This window comes from Solanum lycopersicum, chromosome 12, assembly GCF_036512215.1.
Source record: "Solanum lycopersicum chromosome 12, SLM_r2.1".
Taxonomy (NCBI): domain Eukaryota; kingdom Viridiplantae; phylum Streptophyta; class Magnoliopsida; order Solanales; family Solanaceae; genus Solanum; species Solanum lycopersicum.
In genome coordinates, this window is record NC_090811.1 from 39,444,463 (window position 1) to 39,465,339 (window position 20,877).

The 20,877-nt window shown below is 34.2% G+C and overlaps 1 protein-coding gene across 1 annotated transcript; it reads right to left on the minus strand.

Moving 5' to 3' along the window:
* Nucleotides 1-1,401: 1,401 nt before the first annotated feature.
* Nucleotides 1,402-19,805, minus strand: LOC138340354 (uncharacterized). The gene is made up of 5 exons (XM_069292069.1): nt 19,436-19,805; nt 18,716-19,317; nt 18,433-18,661; nt 17,816-17,926; nt 1,402-1,511 (listed from the first exon to the last, which is right to left on the minus strand). The coding sequence occupies exons 1-5, from the start codon at nt 19,803-19,805 to the stop codon at nt 1,402-1,404; spliced, it is 1,422 nt and encodes a 473-aa protein (XP_069148170.1).
* Between the last annotated feature and the right edge of the window lie 1,072 nt (nt 19,806-20,877).

Here is a 20,877-nt window from a genome sequence, read left to right on the forward strand (position 1 = left end):
ACAAACTGAGAATGCCACAATTAATCTGGTAATTATCCATTTATAACTGAGGCACATATATCTGAAGTGCCTGAAATATATGACCTAGCATGTGTAATCATGAACTAAAGTTAGGGTTTTTAAATTCATGTGATAATCTGAGTAATAACATCATAATCTAATCTGGAACATATATTTAATAAATTCATGAAGTTCTATCAAAGTTCTAGAAACCCTAGGCTTAATAATGATAAGCGAATCAAGAATTGACTGAAACAAAGGACCCAATGGATAAAAGGAACCCACTAGTGAAATCCCACAAACCTGGTGATGAAATCCACGGAAAAATACTTAAGTTTTGAGGCTGGAACTGCTAGAACTTGTGTTGTTCTTGAACGAAGATCTTGAGTTTTTTTTCTCCTCTCTTGCTTATAAATTTCTAAGTTTTGTCTCAATGATTTGACTTGGATATGTTTTATTCATGTTTCTAGGGTTAAACTGACTAAACTATACATATCATAGGGTTTAAACGGAGCGGGAAAGGTCAAAAAGACCCCTGAGAAGGTGTCTATCGGGCCTCACGACAGTCAGGACTAACGGTCCATCGTGTGCCTGACGCCCCGTCGTTGGGTCCGTCGTGAGGGCCTGTTCGACAGGTCGTTACTTAAATGGGCATAACGATTTACTTAGAGGTTTTATTTTAGCAAGGTAGCTTGATATGGAAAGATAATTCAATTATCTATCTATTGGTAGGTCATGGGAGACCTAATTCCTTTTGTGCTAAGAGTTATAATCATTTAAAAATTGACCCAACTGCATTTCCTCTTAACTGGCTACAAATTTTTCACCTACAGACCGTAGGTCCACCTACGAACCATGTTGTTCATCCATAGCTCTTGTCAGAGAGTGATTGAAGGGAGCCTTGATCGATGACACAGACTACAAACCGTCGTTTGACCTACAGACCGTAAATTCGTCCGTCGTCCAAGACTTAACTAATTTTTCTAGGCCGAAATTTTGAGTGTTTCTGATCCCATCGACGGTTATGCAGGAAGGATTGTGGTTTAGGCTACTTGCTAGCAACAGCAGATTTTACTGAAAAACTAATTTTGGGTCTTTTTTGGCTACGAGATGTTACATGCGAAATGATCATATCCATTTCCTTTTTAGATCGAGCTTCGACCTTTATGTGTTGTGATTTTAGACTATCGATATCGGGCTCGCAGACCGTATTTGAAATATGTCAAGTGTCCTTTCTCATTGCCGTTTCTGATTGCATCTTCACTAATTGTTATATAACTTTAGGCGTCCTAAGGCTCCTTTGCCGATTAGATCAGAATTTTGCCGAAGGGTACGTTCCACTGCCACGTTGCCTTTGATCAAGGTTGGCATGCTGAAACTTTAGGTGAGCTGAAGAATCGCTCAGTGCAACTCCGCATAGCCTTGGCGATCTTCATGCTTACTTTTCTTTAAATAGTTCAACTTTTCTGCTCCATTTTGTCCAATAAAGTCTTCTCTTTTGTCTTTCCTAGCTGCAAATCAATACATAAACATCAGTTTAGAGCATAATATAGGTAACAATTTTAAAGCAATCCTTTGGAAACTTGAGAAACTCAATGCTATATGGTTCGGTCATGTCATCATTCGATTAATTATATTTATCTAGTTAAGTTATACCCCCATCATTTCGTTTATTTTTAATGAACAAGATATTTAGTAACCCGAAGAGCAAGAAGAAGGGAGAAAATAATTGCTAAACCATAACAGCGGAGAAAGTACACCATTTATTACTTAAATCGTTCAAATATTAATTTACATAAAAATTATTTACCCTACATGTAAGTCAAAATGGGTTTACAAAATTACAATAACAAAATGAGTTTGTGTTTGTATGTGTGTTGGGGGGGGGGCTAATATAACCCTAGTTTAGTTAAAGTGTCTCTCAAATTTCGGTCATAGTCTAGGAGGTACTACAACCTCTGAGTATCCAAGTACAGCCGAGACTTCCAAATTAACTAGGTTAGAGAAATTACCCAAACAAAACAACAACAAAATGTTCCCTTCACCAACCTAGACCATTTATAGTGGGATATTCCCTCCTAGCGGCATGACAAGACTTAGAAATTAGAATAAAGGGGAGAGGAATGGTTTTCTAGCTCATTCTCTCAAATTTTACTCATTGAACTTACTTTTTCACTCTCAATGAGTCCAATAAAACGTTATGCTAAGGTCATTTTCTTTACTTCCACTACTTTAGTTTATAATGATTTTTCCATGCAAGAATTTGGTTGAGTAGATTAGAGTTTGGCTTTTGATATTTTTGAATTTGGAAAATGTGGTTCTGATTTTGTGCATTTGTTAAAGCATGGATGCATCCCTTATATTTAAGACACTCCTAGAACATTCAGGGTGTAAGAATTAATAGGCATATGGATAAAAATAGGTACAGAATGAGAGGAAAGTTGAAGGGTTGTTCTTTGTTAAAAACTTAGTTTAGGGAAATATTTAGAACTTTTAATGTCCCATTTTTTCATATAATTATATAAAGATACTTTAGGAACAGTAATATAAAGTTATTTGAAAGGAAACATTTTTTCTAGGTTAAGGAGCGCCATTGAAGAACCACTTTAATTTCTAAAATGATAAAAGGCAACTATACACGGAGTTTTTGTAAAAGGAATATATGTTTATATAGCAGGAGACTGCATGCAACAACCTCCTAGTTAGGACAAGGGTGATATTTTTTATTCGAAATGCTTTTTGTATTGAAGTTTAAGAGTTTCAATGCACCTATTGATATTTTTTTGCAACCCTCGAATTCGATGGCTGACACTACGAGAAATAATATCCTTTTGTGAGGTTTACAGACAAGGATAGTAAGGATAGATACCTTGAATACAGGTGGACAAATCTTTATTTTGAGAGGTCATTTGCTATGAAGGGTGTGGCAGAGAAAGCAGTACTATCCACACTCGGGTAGAAGAGCTTTGTTACGTCACACTAGTTAAGCTCCCCCGCCGGACGCTCACGTAATGTAGAGGAGTCCTACAGCCTCTTACCCATTATTTTGGATGACCTCAACCCCCTTTTTTCTTTGCAGAAAAGGATATCCCTGTGAGGTGTGCAAACTTGAATCGATTCTTCGTGCACCGAAAGTCTCCACATTGTATGTCTTTTCCGTCTTGCTTTCCATAGCACTCTTCTAACCTTATATTTTTAAATTTATTGGGCATGAGTCATCAAGAGGGATATTTGCATCTCCTTAATAAGAATTGTTCTTCTACAATCATTCATCACTATCTCAAAAATACCGCAGACAAACTTACTGATGCTAGATTCAGCCACCATAGTTGGAGAATAGATTGAATTTTAAGTGAATTTTATAGAATACTCCTTAACTTTCATATTTTCCTACCTTAAGTTAATGAATTCATGGACGTTGTCTTCCCTTAACTCAAGTGGAAAGATCATGTCCAGAAAGTAGCGTTAAAATTTTTCCCAGAGCTTCATCAACAACCTTATCTTATGTGGATTACTAATACAAAATATTAGCTACGACCTTCAATTGATAAGCGACTACCTTTGTTCTTTCAACCAGAGTGACACCCATGATCTCAATAATCTTCTTGATTCCCTTAATAAAATCATGCGGATTCTTATATACTTGTTAGAACCATAAAACTTTAGAGGGTTCATCCGAGTGAAATCCCAAACTATGGTTGCAGTTGTATTTGCATTTGAACTTACTTGACCTTAACTTATGGGTTGTCTTGAGTAGTCATAGACCGGGATAGCACTTGAAAACCATCCATAACACTAAATACATGTTCAACCATAGGGTTTGCTCGAGTTGAAGGTGCATGTTTCTCTTCATTCATGATCTTTTCGACGTAGTCTGTTCTATGAGGCATGATTCCATAAATGTGTATATCACGATCTAAAAGGCTATAATATAGAGTTTCATTCTATCTCACGACTACGAGTATGAAAAAAGTGATATATTTCCTAAAAGGTTTCATAGCCTCTGATTCATAGATGTGACGAGCTTCACAACCATAAGAAAGACTATAGTAAACACGACTTTCACACACCCTAAAACAGTTCAATTTGATTCTTTGCTACCAAGTTTTTCATGATCGAAGACTAAACCCTAGTCATAATGCGTTTCTTAGAGCCACAAGTGACCTCAAGCTAACCTTAGGTCTAGCATAATAATAATATTAACATAAGAACAACTGAAGATAGATAAAATCCTAATGTTGAAGCTAAAGTGGAAATGTCTATTTAATAGAAAAGGCCAATATCTACTAAACCTAATTGGAATCTAAATTGATTAGTTGAAAGACTACTGTATTGAATTGCTAGAAAAAACCGCTTTGCTAACAATAAATATATAAACTAAAATCATAATACTAACTTTAAGACAAAGATCGTCCTTAAAGTATGAGGACTCACAATGCTGCTACTTCTAACTAGATATGTACTAACCGCGAGCTGGATAAAAACATTAGAGAAAAAGGTGTGTGGTTAGTACTTTGAATGCATTGAGTATGAGAGATAATGCTTGGTATACATGAATATTAAACATGTTGAACTGTAAAAACATATCGATGTATTGACCAAGTAAATAATATGAAGTCTAATAAATGTTGTATTAAAATAACTAACTGTTTGGTCATACAATAATACTTATAGACTTACTATAGGAGATACTAAAATCAACATATAATAATGTAAGCTACCACATCGATTTTCATGTATAATACCCCTCAAAAGGGCCTAATATACATTTCAAAGGTATAAAGGTTGATCTGAGCTAATGGAACCATTGAGCTAATGTTCATAAAGACTAAGCAAACGGCCTCAACAGGAGACCTCTTTAAATCCTTAGTTATCACATTGTTCCTTTACATAGGTATTTCTACTAAGGAATCCAACATTTGTTTGATTGTGTACTGTGAGTTTTACCCTAACTCTACTTTGTACTAAGTAAGACTACCAACTAAAAACATCTAATTGACAGATACAGTAATAGTCTTATAATACTGATGTGATATTTATTTCTAATGATAATTGAGTAGATCATGAATCATTATTTAAAAATTATAATTACTAATAATATCTTTTAGACACTTTATCTAAAACTATCTAAAATTATAAAACCTAAAAATCTGAAAAATTCATCTAAAGGAACATAATTTTGAGTCAAAAAAATAATTATGCATTGTGGATTCATGAAAATACAAATTAAATTATGGAATTATAAGTAAAACATACAATTAACTACTAATCATAAAGAATAACATAATTTCAGTAGAATACCATGTAATTATAGAAACCCTAGGTTTTGTACAATAATAAACATGGAAAGAGAGTTTCTTTTAGACTCAATGGGCAGCATGATAACTATTGAATAAATCCCACATATCTGGAATGGAAGCTCTGGTTTGAATATCTTCATTGAAGACTTGTAGTATAGAACCCTAGTTCTTGCTTGAGAGGAAACTTGAGAGAGAAAAAATCTGATTTGGGGAGTTGTTCGTGATAGGGGAGGATTGAGGTCACTAATTTTCCCTTAATCCCACATAGAATAGGTTATAAGGAGATATTGTAGGGGATTTTATAAGTGGAAAATACCAAAATGATCCTTTCTAAAAAGAATGGCGGTAGGTTCTCCAATAGTCATCTATGGTTTGCGATTTTATCTACGATTTGTGGTTCCATCTACTGACCATAGATCCACATCCGTAGAAACTAGAGTGAAATACGAAGTTTACAAATTTTGATTCTACGATACCCTTCTATGAATTATAGCCCCCACCTATAATTCGTAACTGAGGTTCGTAAGAATTAATTTGTAGTAGAGATTCTGAATTCAATCTACGACTCAAGTCTTTGACGCGTATAACAATTTATGACCCATAAATTTGTCTTGTAAATCTCAGAAAAAGTTTTTCTTATTTCTTAAATCTCATCTACGAATTGCATATACGGTCCGTCGATCCATTTATGGCCCGTAGATGGTGTCCGTAAATTCTAAAAATATGCAGACTTAGAATAAACTCAAAAAAGTTTTGAGCTAGAAATTTCTCAGGTATAACTAATATATTTAAGTTATTAAATACTAAAAATTAATTTTGTCAAGAAAAACATACCTTCTTATTAAAGCCTTAAAAGGAAAGGAAAAAAGAGACAAAAGTATATCATTATCTTAACTCATGAAGGAAAAATAATAATTAAAAAGGTCAAATAAAAATTATTTGTAAGTTCAACACTAAAATTACTCATTTTTCTAATATAAACATACTCCAAGAAGAATGTGGGCATTACATTAGATCTTGAATCAACAAATTTACCAAAAGATGTGTGTTTATCTTATAAATTCAGCCCTTTATATAGAGTAGTTTCTTGTATCTTCTCATTCATATGTCTGAATAAATTAAACTCAAATTTTTTAAGGAATAAGTAATCTGATGGCTACTCCTTTTAATAATATGATAGATGAAGTTCGTGTGATGCTTGTAGATCAAGACAAAGAGAATGTCCCTAAGATGGTTGGACTGCTTAAGTCGTATAAATAAAAAGGTAACATCTGTATAAATGTAATATAAATCGTACAAAGTCTTTTTAATATATAACTAAATTCTGTATTGTTTTTCATGAGATTAATTGATATGATGCTTATATTCTAGTTTGTAATCATTGACTTTTTTTCAGATTTCGTTTATCTTTCAACTATTCATTTTCTCTCTTTCTTGTTTCCCTAATACTATTTGTATGCTTGTCTATGTTATTTACTAGTTAATAAATGAGTTTGTTGTTGTCAAAAGAAGTATTAGATTTATTGTGGATATTGAAATAATCATTTGCACACATGATTAGTTTCTTTCTTAAAGATATATTTGATTTTTAAGGGGGGTCAATAGATTTATGTGTCATTCCAATTGAATAAGGTTTTTATTCATAAGGTACATAGTTTTATGATAGTATTATTTACTTAAACAACATATATATGTGTTTTACACTTGGTCTTTTTGTCGAAAAAAAAGTGAAACTATTCTTTCTCAGTTAGCCTAGATAGACATAGAGTTGGAGGTGAAAATTATTTAAATTACTCAAAAACAAAATTGATGATGGAGATCTCTAATTTTGTAAATCTATCATTTTAGAAAAATTAAATTAACTAGCGTGGTGGAGGCACCACATATTAGATTTACGGGAGGAATAGAAAGGGTAAGAGACGAACATGATAAGAGCTGATCTTGCTGTCAATATCATTTAACATAACTTTTTTTTATTTTATTGATGTAGATAAACAGTTTTTGTAAATTATTTTTTTATTTAAAGAAGTTATAAATTTTTTTTAGTATTTAACTATTACATTATTTTTTTGGATGCATGTGCATCTCATTTTTTTAAAAAATATTTTAATTTTATTATGTTTCTTCTTAATTGGGACAGACCAACTTTGAGTCTACTTTAATGACTACTTTTAAAATATTATTTTTAATTTTGTCTTAACCCTAATAGTTATTTCATTACTTCTCCAACTTTAATTTGTGAAGGCAACAAACAATTTTGAAAATTCTTAAGAAAGTAAATAAATGTTATAGTTATCTTACTGTACCCGAAAGCTAAATTAAACAATATTTCTCTTGAACCATTTTGCACCGCAAAAAAGGTATATAACAGCTAATTTGAGCAGCCAAACCACCATCCATTGGGGTGTTTTTTTTTTGGGGGGGGGGGTGCATAGCTTAAATGTGTTTTTATGACTTTTTCATATTTGTTTTTGTTTCGTTTCTCAACTGTTTTGTAAATATTTATTGGTTGTTTAGGTCTAAGTTATGTAAATCATTTTGACTTGATTTTTTTTCTTGTTACTTTGAAGGTATAGAAGCACACATGCATAAAATAAAATAAGAAATTGTGTTGAACAAACATATTAAAGTAACAAATTAACAGCAGTAGTTAAATTTAATGAATAGGCCCTAATAATAATACAAGAGTGTGTAGAATATTCTTTTCAAGATCTTAATACACTAACTTTAATAGTGCATGAATATATACAATTACGACAGTTGATATGATTTTCATGGGGATGTCTATGCTCTCGAAAGGAAAGGAAAAAATTGATGTTATTATAATAAATGTTCATTCACCAGATTCGGTTTGTTTTGAACTCTTCAAACAAGCTGTGGAGCTGAATATAGTCTCTGTATGTAAGTATCTTCATATTCTTATTGTGTGAAGTCAATTATATTAATTCACTGTTTATCAGTTTTTAAATAGTATGCAGCCAAATAAAGTTAGAATAATTCATCATTAGATAAGATTAATCATGATTTTTTGTTCTTTACTTAGGGACATAAATAGTCATTACCGAATTTTATTAGTGTATGATAAATGGATATCTTGTAAAACTTCTATCAATCAATATACTTTATATTAATTAGTTTCATAAGGTTTTACTAGATATGACATGGATGTGTTTTGAGATTTTATTATTATAATGGGAAAAACATAGTTATTTTTATGAATATACACTTCCAAAAATATATGAAAATCTTCACTAGATAGTTAACATGCAGTTAACATAGTTTATTTTGGTAATCTTTCATTATTTAATTATTTTGCAATAGAAATTATCCATTGTTAATCCTTTTTTTATGTTACAATGATATGATATGAAACTTATTTGTAATGGTAATAATACATAAGTTCAGTGAATATGAATAAAAATAACTATTCACATAATGTTTAATATAATTCATTTCTAATCGATAGTTTTGAAAATAATTATGCAGTTGTATGTGATGAATATAATGAACTCTTTGCAAAGAAGGCTTTTGACAATGGATCTTTCCTTTACATAAAAAGGCCAATTGACAAAGAACTTATGAACTGCTTGTGGCAATTTGTATTGAGTAAGAAAATACAAAGCCAGAAAGAGAGAAGAGAATCTAGAGATTTGATGAATATTGTTGATGATATTGGCAACATTAATATTGTTGGAGATAAAAAACAAGCCGGGGAGATGAATATGCCTATTAATACTAACGAAGAAAGAAAAAATACAAACAAGATTGAAACAAATGTCATTTCAAATGGAAAATATAATATCGGGAACAAAAGAGGAAAACAAAATAAAAAAAAACGTCAATGAAGGAGAAAGAAAGATAAATGCTAGTAATGTGAAAGTTACGTGAAAGGATTGCATAGGATGGAGAACAAATCTTCTTGGTAAATTTGTGGAAGCTACACAACAACTTGGTGAAAAAGGTAAGTTTTTATCATTATTAACTACTTTTTTCAATAATTCATTTCTATTAAGTGATATCATCAGTAAGAATTCACATTAATATATATCGTCAAGTGTTTTGAAATTAGTACATAGTAATTATTGTGTTTATTTATAAATTAGCTTAATCAAGCAGTATTGTACTAGTGATTAAATTTAAGCTATATTTTAATGAAACATGCAGGTTGTTTACCCAAAAGTGTTGTTAAGGAGATAAATGTGTCTGGTCTTACAAAGAATCAAGTTTCAAGCCATCCTCAGGTAACGTTCCTAAAAAAGGCAAAGTGGTAAATTATATGTGTTTGACATTGGGAAAGCCCATTAAAATATTTGATTACAACAATTTTTTAATTAATGCTTGGGAGATCTCATACTTTTCATCAAAAATCTGCTAAAAATGATTTTCTTAACTTTGATTTTGTTTAATTAATTCAAAAAATTAATTTTACATCTCTCAGGATTAGCAATGAACTTTTATTGTATGAGTTGTGATAGAAATTATTATTTGTTATTTTATTTATTTCTTGTAGTGATTATTCAATAAAATAATATTAATGACAATCTTTAACTCAAAATGAGATTTTATAGTTCACCATTACGATACACCAATTATAATTTTTTTAATCAAAAAGTGAGTGTATTTCAAACACATATGAATAATAATGAGTTGTGATGATATATATATATATATATATATATATATATATATATATATATATATATATAAGATTATGCACCGTAGGTTCATGAGACTTAGTATTTTGAGGCGAAAGGCCCTCCCGGTACTATATAAAATGACGTCCCATCTTTTAAAACATTGACATGGAGGATAAATATTTGAAATTGAGGGTAGAATATGGTTTTTTTTATAGTAGATTGTAGAAGTAATTGGCACCACCAAATTTCTATCTGGAAAACAATTTAATTTCCAAATATCATTTTTTTTCTTCCAAGTTGGATATGTTTTCTTCTTTCAGATGCATCTTGTCAAGAAATGGAGACGTCCAGAAGAGCGAAAATACATTGGTCGAGAATTGCCAAGTGGTTGTGAACAAGAAAATAACTTTTTAGACCTTAAGAGAATGTCTCATATTAAAAAAAAATGTTACAAATCAAACACCAAGATTTAAAAAATTTCAACCAATTAACACAAACAACATTCTTGCTAGTTCAACTCAACAGCAGCAACAACAACTCTATCGCCCACAACTTCAGGCTCGACCCCACTACCTCAACCCTTTTTTTTCTTCACAAAATATAGCGCTTGAGAAAATTCATTTTTTTTAAACAAATATTTGAAATAAAACCCCAAGAGTTGGAGAATTTCATTCAATTAGCACAAATAACATTTTTGCTAGTTCAACTCAATAACAACAAAAACAGTTGTGTAGCCCACAACTTCAGGCTCAACCCCACTATCTCAATCCTTTTTTGTCTTCACAAAATAATATTGATGGTGGGGTACAAAATAAAGGACCATTATTTGGTTCATGAGGATCAATTATTGGGAGTCCCAACTATAGGCTCTGTTTGGAGTCGAATAGTTGGAATCTTCACGATTAAAACATGGATGATAATGCAGTCCATGTACCAAAAAGTCCAACTAGTCCAACGACATTTGATAAAAATATTGGAGATGCGGGAGTTAATAGATTGGGAAATATGAATGCCAATTTTCCGCAAGATGTTTGTGAACAAAACATGTTTGTTCCAAGCAACATTGTCGCGACATCTAATGCAATTTATATTGAAGGAAATGATTCAAATGAAAATGAATATTTTGTTTTGTATTTAAATTACAATGATTATCTCAAGTGTTCCAACAACTTAGAAAATAAAGAGGGCGAATGAATTAGGAAGCCCTAGAGATAAGGAAATATGTACATGTAGGTACTTTTAATTTTGTGTTAGTTTTTTAATTTCTCTTATGTAAAATAAGAATATTTGGATTTCTGGCCAGTGATATTCTTGTTTGTTGTCATTTTTTATTAATAAATACAATTGTTTGATTAAAAAACTTTTCTAGACCTATATAAAAAAGAACATTAGGGACAATAAAAGTTTGTGATTATATTTCTATAGAAAAGTAATTTGTGTGTCCTCCTTCCAACCTAATGTCATCATATACAAAAAAAATTACCTTCCCATAGAGAAATTATTTTTGTGCTTTCCTTTCAACCTAATATTTAGTAATTTGAATTAATGAAGTGAGCTGAATATGATAGTTAAACTTCAATATCTTGCTTCAACTATTTATACAATATAGTGAAGTTCAAAAGACTTGAACTCATTGTAATCCCTTTTGAACAAAATCAAGCTCTTTTTAGGTCGACCACTCACAAGGAGCAAAGAACTAATTGCTTATTTAGGTTGTCTCCTATGATACGTTTCATTTCTTGTTCGTATTTTCTTTTGGGCTTCAGCCTTAAACTGTTTGATTTAGAAGTTGAATTTGTCAATTAATCATGGGATTAATGATGCATATATATAGCTCAATTTAGTAACCTCTGATTATATTTCATCTAGCTTAAAGTTGTTAATTTGAAGAATTCAAGTTGCTCATTATGTCCCTTTGCATTTTTTTCTTATCCTCATTTGCTTTATAAGATCTTTTTAAAGCCCTCTATCTCTTTTATTTCTAACCAAATGCCTCTAAGAAGCAAGCTAAGCGGGGATTTTAACAATAATTATATGCACATAACTTGTCTCAAATGAAATAACAAAAATCAAACCTTGCAAAACTCATAGTCCAACACTAAACTTTAAGGTACAATACTGAAATCACAATTATGAAAGAAAACAAAGATTAAGCCTTGAAAAAATATGCTAAGATAAGAAATTTGGTCACGAGCTATGGCAAGAGACCATTTAATCGCATCACAATAACAGGTTTCCATAATTTCAAAGCCATAATGTGTTCCTCATTTTTTTTACTAAAAAACGTTGGTGTAATATACCAAAAATACAATAAATTACATTTGAAATAAAATGAACAAAAATGTATAAGCAAATCTTTAGGGTGAGGCACAGATATCACGCTCTATTTAAGGAGATTCAAGCCCATTGCGGCATAATCTACATCGATCCTGCAGTATAACTCTTGACTTGTCCCCTCCAGGATAAAACAACCCAACAACAGTGTACAAGAAAACATTGAGGGAAAAAGATGAGACATAATTATACTGAGGTTAATGTCATGAAAGAGAGAGTTGAGACAGAAAATATTCTTCAACGATATTCACCATATAAAAGAGAGTATTATATGTTGAAGGAAAGTGTTCTTTTTGTGGAGCTTTGGACTCTTCAACTAATCCAGAATTATTTGAGTTATACACTGTTTGTAACACCCCATAAATTCCATTACCTATAATGGAGCTTAATATCATGAATAATGATGATTTGATACCTAAATAAGTCTAAATAACTTGTTTGAAGATTTTTGGAGAAATAGGATTAAAGAAAAGCCTTAACGTCCAAAAACTAGTGAAATTTAACTAGTTGATGTTCCTATGTTTGGCGAAGGTTTTGGAGTTTAATATGGATTCCAAAACTTGTAAAATACTATTTTAGGTATAATGTAGTATATATATTTTAAATGATAAAAAAAGACACCCCAAGGACTACCGAAAGGGTCCTTAGGAAGGACCCCAACATGGGTAGGTAGGCTGCCGAAGCAGTCCGCAAAAGTCAAAAAAGTCAAGAATGGGGGGATATTGTGCGACGCATAGCTGACACAGATCTCACTGACTCAGCTCAAAACTCAAAAAAAATTTGGTAATTAACCCCACAACGTGCACTTACTTCCCAGATGTCATAAAAGTCGTATTTTATTTTTTTGACTTCACAAATAAAACCATTTAAGTGAGGGATCTTTTGGGTAATTTAATGGATTAATATATAATGTATTAGGGTAAGTTTTAGGTCAATTTGATCATTCAAATAAATTCCCAAGATTTCAAATCAAAAATCATTGTCTCTCTACCAAATTCTTTCTTCCTCCAAACCTCCATTGAAGACCAAAAGAACTCCACGAAGAAGATCAAGCCTTCAAGATTTTCAACCCTATTTCGTGGATTTCTCATCAATAAGGTATGGTTTCTTTCACTCTTAGGATTACTTTCCCCAGGTGCTCCTTCAAAATATTATTTATAAATCCTCTAAAACAAAGGTTTTTCTCCTCACATAGGTCTTCTTTCTAAAACGAAATTGTGAGTTAATTGTGATGAATTATGATGAATTAACGTTGTTTAAGTATGAATTAGATGTTAATTCATGATTTCATATGACATTTCCCTTGACCCATATACTTCCCCTAAATCCCTAATTTCTTTGATTGATTAAGGTGAATTGTTGAGGGTGATGAACATCTCACTTCTTTACTATGATTTTAGTTATGTTAATGTTTTATGAGTTGATCTATTTCATATGTTGATTGTGATTTCTTGGGTATTGAAGTTTGATGTCCCATGAGGGCCAATGAGGTATGATGTTTATTCTCCTTTGATCTCAAGTATGCAAGGTGAAATCTACTTATGTGATAATGATGCTATAGCTAATTGTGATGTTGTGATTTTGGTGAAAAGGATCCCTCATAAATAACACTAGATCTTTGAATTGGCTATGAAGTATGTAATTATGTTATGATGTGATTGATAAGCTCAAACTTACTTCTCAAATAAGAAGTAAAGCGGTCGTGTCAAGTAAATAACCCAACTAGTGAGGTGTGGATCGTTCCCACGAGGAAAATAGTCTAGACTTAACTTCAACCAGTTATTACTATTGTTCGGTTAATGACTTCCTTGGAAAGTAAAAACAATAAAGGGGGTTTCTATTTCTAAATGAGTGAAAATAAATAACGAACTTGAAAGAGACACTTAGCTTTGACAATTGGATTTTAATCAATTAATCAAAGTAACTACGGTTTACGTGTTCCCCAGAGGTTCATAACTTGATAATTCTAACTATAACAATTCTTTCCTAGTATCTTGCATGCAAAGTGATAAGTTATGTATTTCTAAATCCTTGGTCCGGCATCCAGAAAATCTCACTCCGCACCTTGGTCCTGCTACGTGTGTAGCTATCCTAACCCTTATGCTTACCTCATATTAAGCATCGTATTTGATATTTGACTAAGTTATTACCTCATACCAATCAATACTAGCCTATTAGATAGTATACACTAAATCTATGTTAATAATTCTTTTCCTATTATGTACCTCCTTGGTCCGGCAAGTAGCATTAAGGCGAGTTCTAACGTTGGTCATCCGTTAAAAAGACTTCTAAGCGAAAGAATTATTAATACATGCAAGACACTAATCTATAATTGTTATTTTAGTTAGGGTTTATCTCATTATTTGCCTATGGTTCCCACAACCCTAGTTATGGATTTTAGTTACTCATAGCCATAAACACAATATTCAAAGATAGTAGATAAGAATTCATGTACTTACTTCAATGAGAAAGATTAAAATCCAAAAGTTTGCTTGATTAATATCCAAAAATTACTTGCAAGAATCTGGAAATCCAACACAAATACACAAAGTCTAAAAATCTGATGTCTAATCTCATAGTGTCTAACAATACCGAGTCTAACAATACGGAGTCTAACCTCAAAAACGAGGTTTTTTGAACTATTTATAAAAAACAAAATCCTAATTAAACAAGGATTCTAATTGCTAGAAATCTATCAAAACGTGGCTGGGTCGACGGACCGTCATGGACTCCGTCGTCCCATACTTGTGCAATTTCTTCTGCTGCTCTCTTCATTCCCCTCGATGGCAAGTATGATGGACCGTCATAGGCACAACAGTCCGTCGAGGTTCTTCGTTCCAAAACACTTCAACTCTTTGAATATGGGTACTGGATCACTTCTCTGAAGTTCATGACGAACCTGTAGTACGGACCGTCATAGACACGACGGACCTTCATAGACTCCGTAATCCCACACTTGGTTATACTTCCCCATCTTCCTTCAGCAGTTGCACTATGCTGCCACATACGGACCGTGACAAGCACGACGGGCCGTCATAAGCTCCATAGGTGGTCCCTTCTGCATTTCTTCGCTCAAAATCTCCGCATTCAACTTTGGACAGATTTCCTGCAATACAAAGAGAAACTTATATAAAAACTAGCACAAAAAGGATTTTGGACACACTAAACTTAAGGAAAAAGTATTAATAATACCATGAAACCACGGTATATCAACACCCTCAACTTAAATTCGTTGTTTGTCCTGAAGCAAGGCACTATGACTCAATACAAAATCTTTGTACAATAGTATCCATGTTTTATCCTTTGCAATCATTTGGCTATCAATCCCGATTAATCTCATCAAATCTATGCATGCTATCACTATTAGGCTTGAATTATGTGGGATCAGAACATGACACAAACTCACCATGCACTAACACCTATCCTCTTCAATTTCTCACCGAGGTGCTAACAATTCCGGTATTGAAACTAGTGTCCTCTCTTTAAAACAAAATCCTCCTTTTTCATATAATGATTTAAGTTTGAGTATAAGGATTACTTTTCAACACTCGCTCTCAGAATAAAGTCACACTCATTCATACCTATTGCCATAAGCTTGCCCTTATTTTCACTGCCTTAAGTTCGCTATACAACCCTTAGGATCACGATAGGACTTTTTTAGCTAGTAACATAGGCTCAAGGTCAGGTAAGGTATATTTAGGTATTCTTTAGTGACTTTTTCCCTCCTTGACATATCGTCTAAACCTTCCACTTTCTATCATTTTATCTCGCCCAGTTTCTCATATTCTTTCACCTGGCTATTTTCTCTTCTTTCTTCATTTGTGTAAGTGAATCTCTTCTTTTCTTGCTTGTATTTCTTGTGTATTTTTCTTTTTTCTTTACTTTTATTTTTAACTAATTCTTGAGTCACTTTACTTTTGTTCTTTCTCTCTCTTTGTTCTTTCAACCCCACTTTCAAGAGCATTCCTCATAGTAGCCACCCTCAACTCATGGCTTTGCCATGAGTCAAGGTACACAATACCCAAAGTTGGTTCAAGGCCATAACGAATGTTGTTTATGCATTAGCCACCCTCAACTTATGCTTTTGGCATAAGCTGAGGTGCACATGTCCAAGGAGGGACCAGGGCCAACACATTGTTCCCAGAAAATATCAGTTGTGGTGAAAAAGAAAGGTCTAAGTTTAAGCTCAGATTATTTGGATCAAAGAAGGATAAATTTCATTTGGTTTCTTTTATTCAGGCTAGAAATGGGCTATATTGAATAAGGGCCTATGATCCTTTCCTAATTGTCTATTACAGCTTACTTTTAGCAGGACTAACTAGGCAAGTTCTAGCTCAGTACCAATAGTGGACTATTCAAATTTCCTCACACTCACTTGACATCTCATCACTATACCAGATTATCAGACACCTAGTTCGAATTTAAGACTTAGGGTAATGCAATGGAGTAACTCTATTTCATGCTTAGAGCCACACAATTATCAGTTACTATGCCAAGTCATGCATAATTTTCCAGTTTATCAGGATATCATTTTAGCCATTATGCTCCAGAATTAAACTATGTACAAAGGATATAAACATGCCTGTTCAACAGAAAAAGTAATCAGTCTCTTGGGGAAAAAGAACACAGGCAAGAAAACCCCAAAATAGGATAGTGAATTGGGCTACTCAGACTTCACCCTAACACTCACTTTCCATTTACCCCACCCCCAACAAAAACATATGCAATTGTCCCCAATGCATAAAAAAATTGAAATACAAGAGTGGTAGGTGAAGCAAACCTGGGGCGCAAAGCGCCGAAAATCAGCACAGACCGTTGTGATTATGACGGTCCATCGTAGATGTCCGTCGTGGGACACTTAAAAAAATGGAGACCCTTAAGAGAGGGGTCTCTGACCGCCATGACGGTTATGCAGGACGAACCGTCTAGAGTATGACGGTCCGTCGTAGATGTCCATTGGAGGACAATTAGAAAATGTGAGAGACCTTTAGGAATAGGGTCTCTGACAACCAGCACAGTTGTGTAGGACAGACCGTCGAGAGCACGACGGTCTGTCGCATATGTCTGGTAGTGACTGTTTCAGAGTGATCTTCTGCAGAATTTCCTGGTGATGTGCCTACAAATTTAAAAACTCATTAGTACAAAAATGCTACCATTACTAAAAAGACTATAAGTATTGGTTGCCTCCCAACAAGCGCCTGATTTAATGTCGCGGCACGACTTGGGACCCTTGATTACTCAGACTTCATCAAGATGGTATGCCTCTATCACTTTATTCCCCAATGCTTTATGCCCAAAATATAGTTTTATTTTATCTCTATTCCTCTTAAGCCGCACTCCCTCCTTGGCTTTTAACTCAACTGCTCCATGAGGGAATACTTGGGTAATCAAGTAAGGGCCAGTCCATTTGGACTTGAGATTGCCCGGAAGACAAGGCACCACAGAACTGTCTACAAGCACCAAATTCCCAACCATAAACTCTTGTTTTTCATTTTTCTGTTCAGTCTCCTTCTTCATCTTTTCTTTATGGGATATGGCAGATACCGATTTGGAGCTCACCACTCTGCCTCATGGTCCTACGAATGTTGAAGGTCCCTTCTTCATTATTCAACCAAAATTTCATCTGTCCCTTCTCCATATCAACTGATGCTCTACCTGTAGAAAGGAATGACCTCCCAAGAATAATAGGCACTTCAAAATCGACCTCACAATCAAGAATAACAAAATCAGCCAGAAAGATGAATGACTCCACTTTTACTAGCACATCATGGAGTATCCCTATAGGCCGTTTCACTGTCCGATCAGCCATCAGTAGCCGCATTGCAGTGGGTTTTGGATCCCCCAAACCCAATTTCTTGTAAATTGAGAGGGGCATGAGATTTATGCTTGCCCCCAAATCACATAATGCTTTCGCAAAATGTAATGACCCAACTATACAAGAAATAGTGTATGCACCAAGATCTTCTTTCTTTTTACGAGGGATCTTGTAGCAATAGCACTACAATGTTGCAGTCTATCATCATCCTCGAAAGTGACCGATATTTTCTTGGTGACCAGATCTTTCATAAATTTGGCATAGCCGGGAATTTGTTCTAGAGCTTCTACCAAAGGGACATTTATAGAAAGCTGCTTCAACATTGTTATGAAACGCCGGTATTTACCATTCTCGGTCTTTTTCACTAATCTTTGAGGGAAGGGTGGTGGTGGCCTAGGCATGAGAATTACATTGATAGGTACTTCTGCATCTTTTCCATTACTTTCCTCCGCTTCACCACTACCCTTTACCACATTATCATTATCCTTTCTCACATTTTCCTTAGTAGATGACGTAGGTGGGTCAATGGTTTGCTTACCACCCCGAGTAGTGATAGCCATACAGTGCGCATCATTCTTTGGATTTTGGACAGTGTTTCTAGGAAGAGTGCCCGGTTGCCGTGTGTTCACTGTCGCAGATAGTTGGGCCATTTGCAACTCAAGTTGCTTAATCGAAATCGCATGTGTTTCAACTTTTTGCGCAATACTAGCTAAATCACACCTTAACTCTTTAATGTGTTCATCACTAGTGTCGAACCTCCTCATCATTTTGTGAAACATATCCTCAAATCGCGCCATACTATCTCTACCATCCCTAGGAGTAACTTCACGATTTTGAGGAGGGACATAGGGCCCATTCCTATCGTTTCTATTAGCATAGTTACCCCTGTTAAAGTTGTTGTCGCGGTTGTAGTTTCCATCACGGACATAATGACACTCACTATTGTAGTTACCATAGTTCCGACCTTGGTTCCCTTGACCTTGACGCCAATTATCTTGATTTGAGCCTTGGGCGCTTGGTCGGAAACCCCCCCTCATTTGCTCATTTACTGCATAAGTGTCCTCCGCATAATAGCACTCATCATTAGAAGGTGGTGGTTTATCCAAGTAGTTGACTGCATTTATCTTTTCTGCACCCCCTGTGACATGTTTTAGTACCAACCAAAGCTCAGTTCTCATCTGAGCCATTTCTTCCCGAATCTCATCTGTGGATGGGTTATGAACGGACTGCACTGCAAAAGGTGTTTCTCCCTGTATCAGACTTCCTGGTACTCCAAGCTTTGTAATTCTGGGAGATTTTCTCTAATTTTTCAGCGATCTGAGCATAAGGGCATTCTCCATAAGATCCACCTGCTATAGCGTCCAACACCGCTTTGTTGTTATCATCCTTTCCCCGATAGAAGTTTTCCTTCAATGACTCATCATCTATACGGTGATTTGCAACACTTCTCAAGAATGAGGTGAATCTATCCCAAGAACTACTAACTGACTCTCCTGGTAGTGCCACAAAGTTGTTCACTCTGTCTTTGTGGTTCAGTTTCTTGGAGACTCGATAGTAGCGTGCCAAGAAAACATCCCTTAATTGGTTCCAGGTCAAGATTGAGTTATATGGGAGCTCAGTGAACCATATAGCAGCCTCTCCCGTCAGTGAGAGAGGAAACATTCTATGCCCTATTACATCTAGATCCAAATCAGGCCTCCCCACACAACTTTTACACATTGCCCTTACCTTAGCTATATGGGCGTGTGGATCCTATGAAAGGTAGCCCTGAAAACAAACCTCAGGCAGTGAGCATTTGCATCAGGCTACTAGTTACCACAAAAGTGTGGCCTATGGGTAGAGGGGGCAAGACAAGTGGCCTGAGTCTGCTTTGTTATCATACCCTCTGTAGTATGCTTGGGGCCGTGGAACAAGATTTTGTCCCCTCTATTGATGTTCACCCAGAGCATCGGGTAACATCTGACCATGAACATCAACAAGAGCTGGGATGTTCTGGTTCGGATCCTCATCATTTATTCCCAAGTTTCGATTCATATTAATCAGTGTACGCTCTAACTCGTAATCATAGGGAAACAAGGGTTCTCTTCCTCTCCGTGTATTTGGCATACAAGGAGGATAGTTCTGAAAATAAATCAAAAACAATACAACAAAGTAAAATGAAGAAAATATCAACTAAACTATAGTAATAGGTTCAAGTTGATCTAAAAGCTAGATTCCCCGGCAACGGCGCCAAAATTTGATACGCTCAAACTTACTTCTCAAATAAGAGCGGCCGTGTCAAGTAAATAACCCAACTAGTGAGGTTGGGATCGTTCCCATGAGAAAAAAAGTCTAGACTTAACTTCAACCTGTTATTACTATTGTTTGGTCAATTACTTCCTTTGAAAGTAAAAACAATAATTGGGGTTTCTATTTCTAAATGAGTGAAAATAAATATTGAACTTGAAAGAGACACTTAACAGCTTTGACAGTTGGATTTTAATCAATTAATCAAAGTAACTAGGGTTTACGTGTTCCCGACTGGTTCATAACTTGATAATTCTAACTATAACAATTCTTTCCTGGTATCTTGCATGCAAAGTGATAAGTTATGTATTTCTAAATCCTTGGTCCGGCATCCAAAAAATCTCACTCTGCACCTTGGTCCGGCTACGTGTGTTGCTATCCTAACCCTAATCCTTACCTCATATTAAGCATCGTATTCGATATTTGACTAACTTATTACCTCGTACCAATCAATACTAGCCTATTAGATAGTATACACTAAATCTGTGTTAATAATTCTTTTCCT

Bases quoted from the DNA above. Each gene is read 5' to 3' on its own strand.
- LOC138340354 (XM_069292069.1), bottom strand. From the start codon at position 19,805: ATGTGTAAAAGTTGTGTGGGGAGGCCTGATTTGGATCTAGATGTAATA. The intron at 18,662-18,715 runs GTGAACACACGG...CAAAATCCAAAG, and splicing joins TGGCCCAACTATCTGCGACA to AATGATGCGCACTGTATGGC. The intron at 17,927-18,432 runs GTAAATACCGGC...TCCTTTCTACAG, and splicing joins AGTGAAAAAGACCGAGAATG to GTAGAGCATCAGTTGATATG.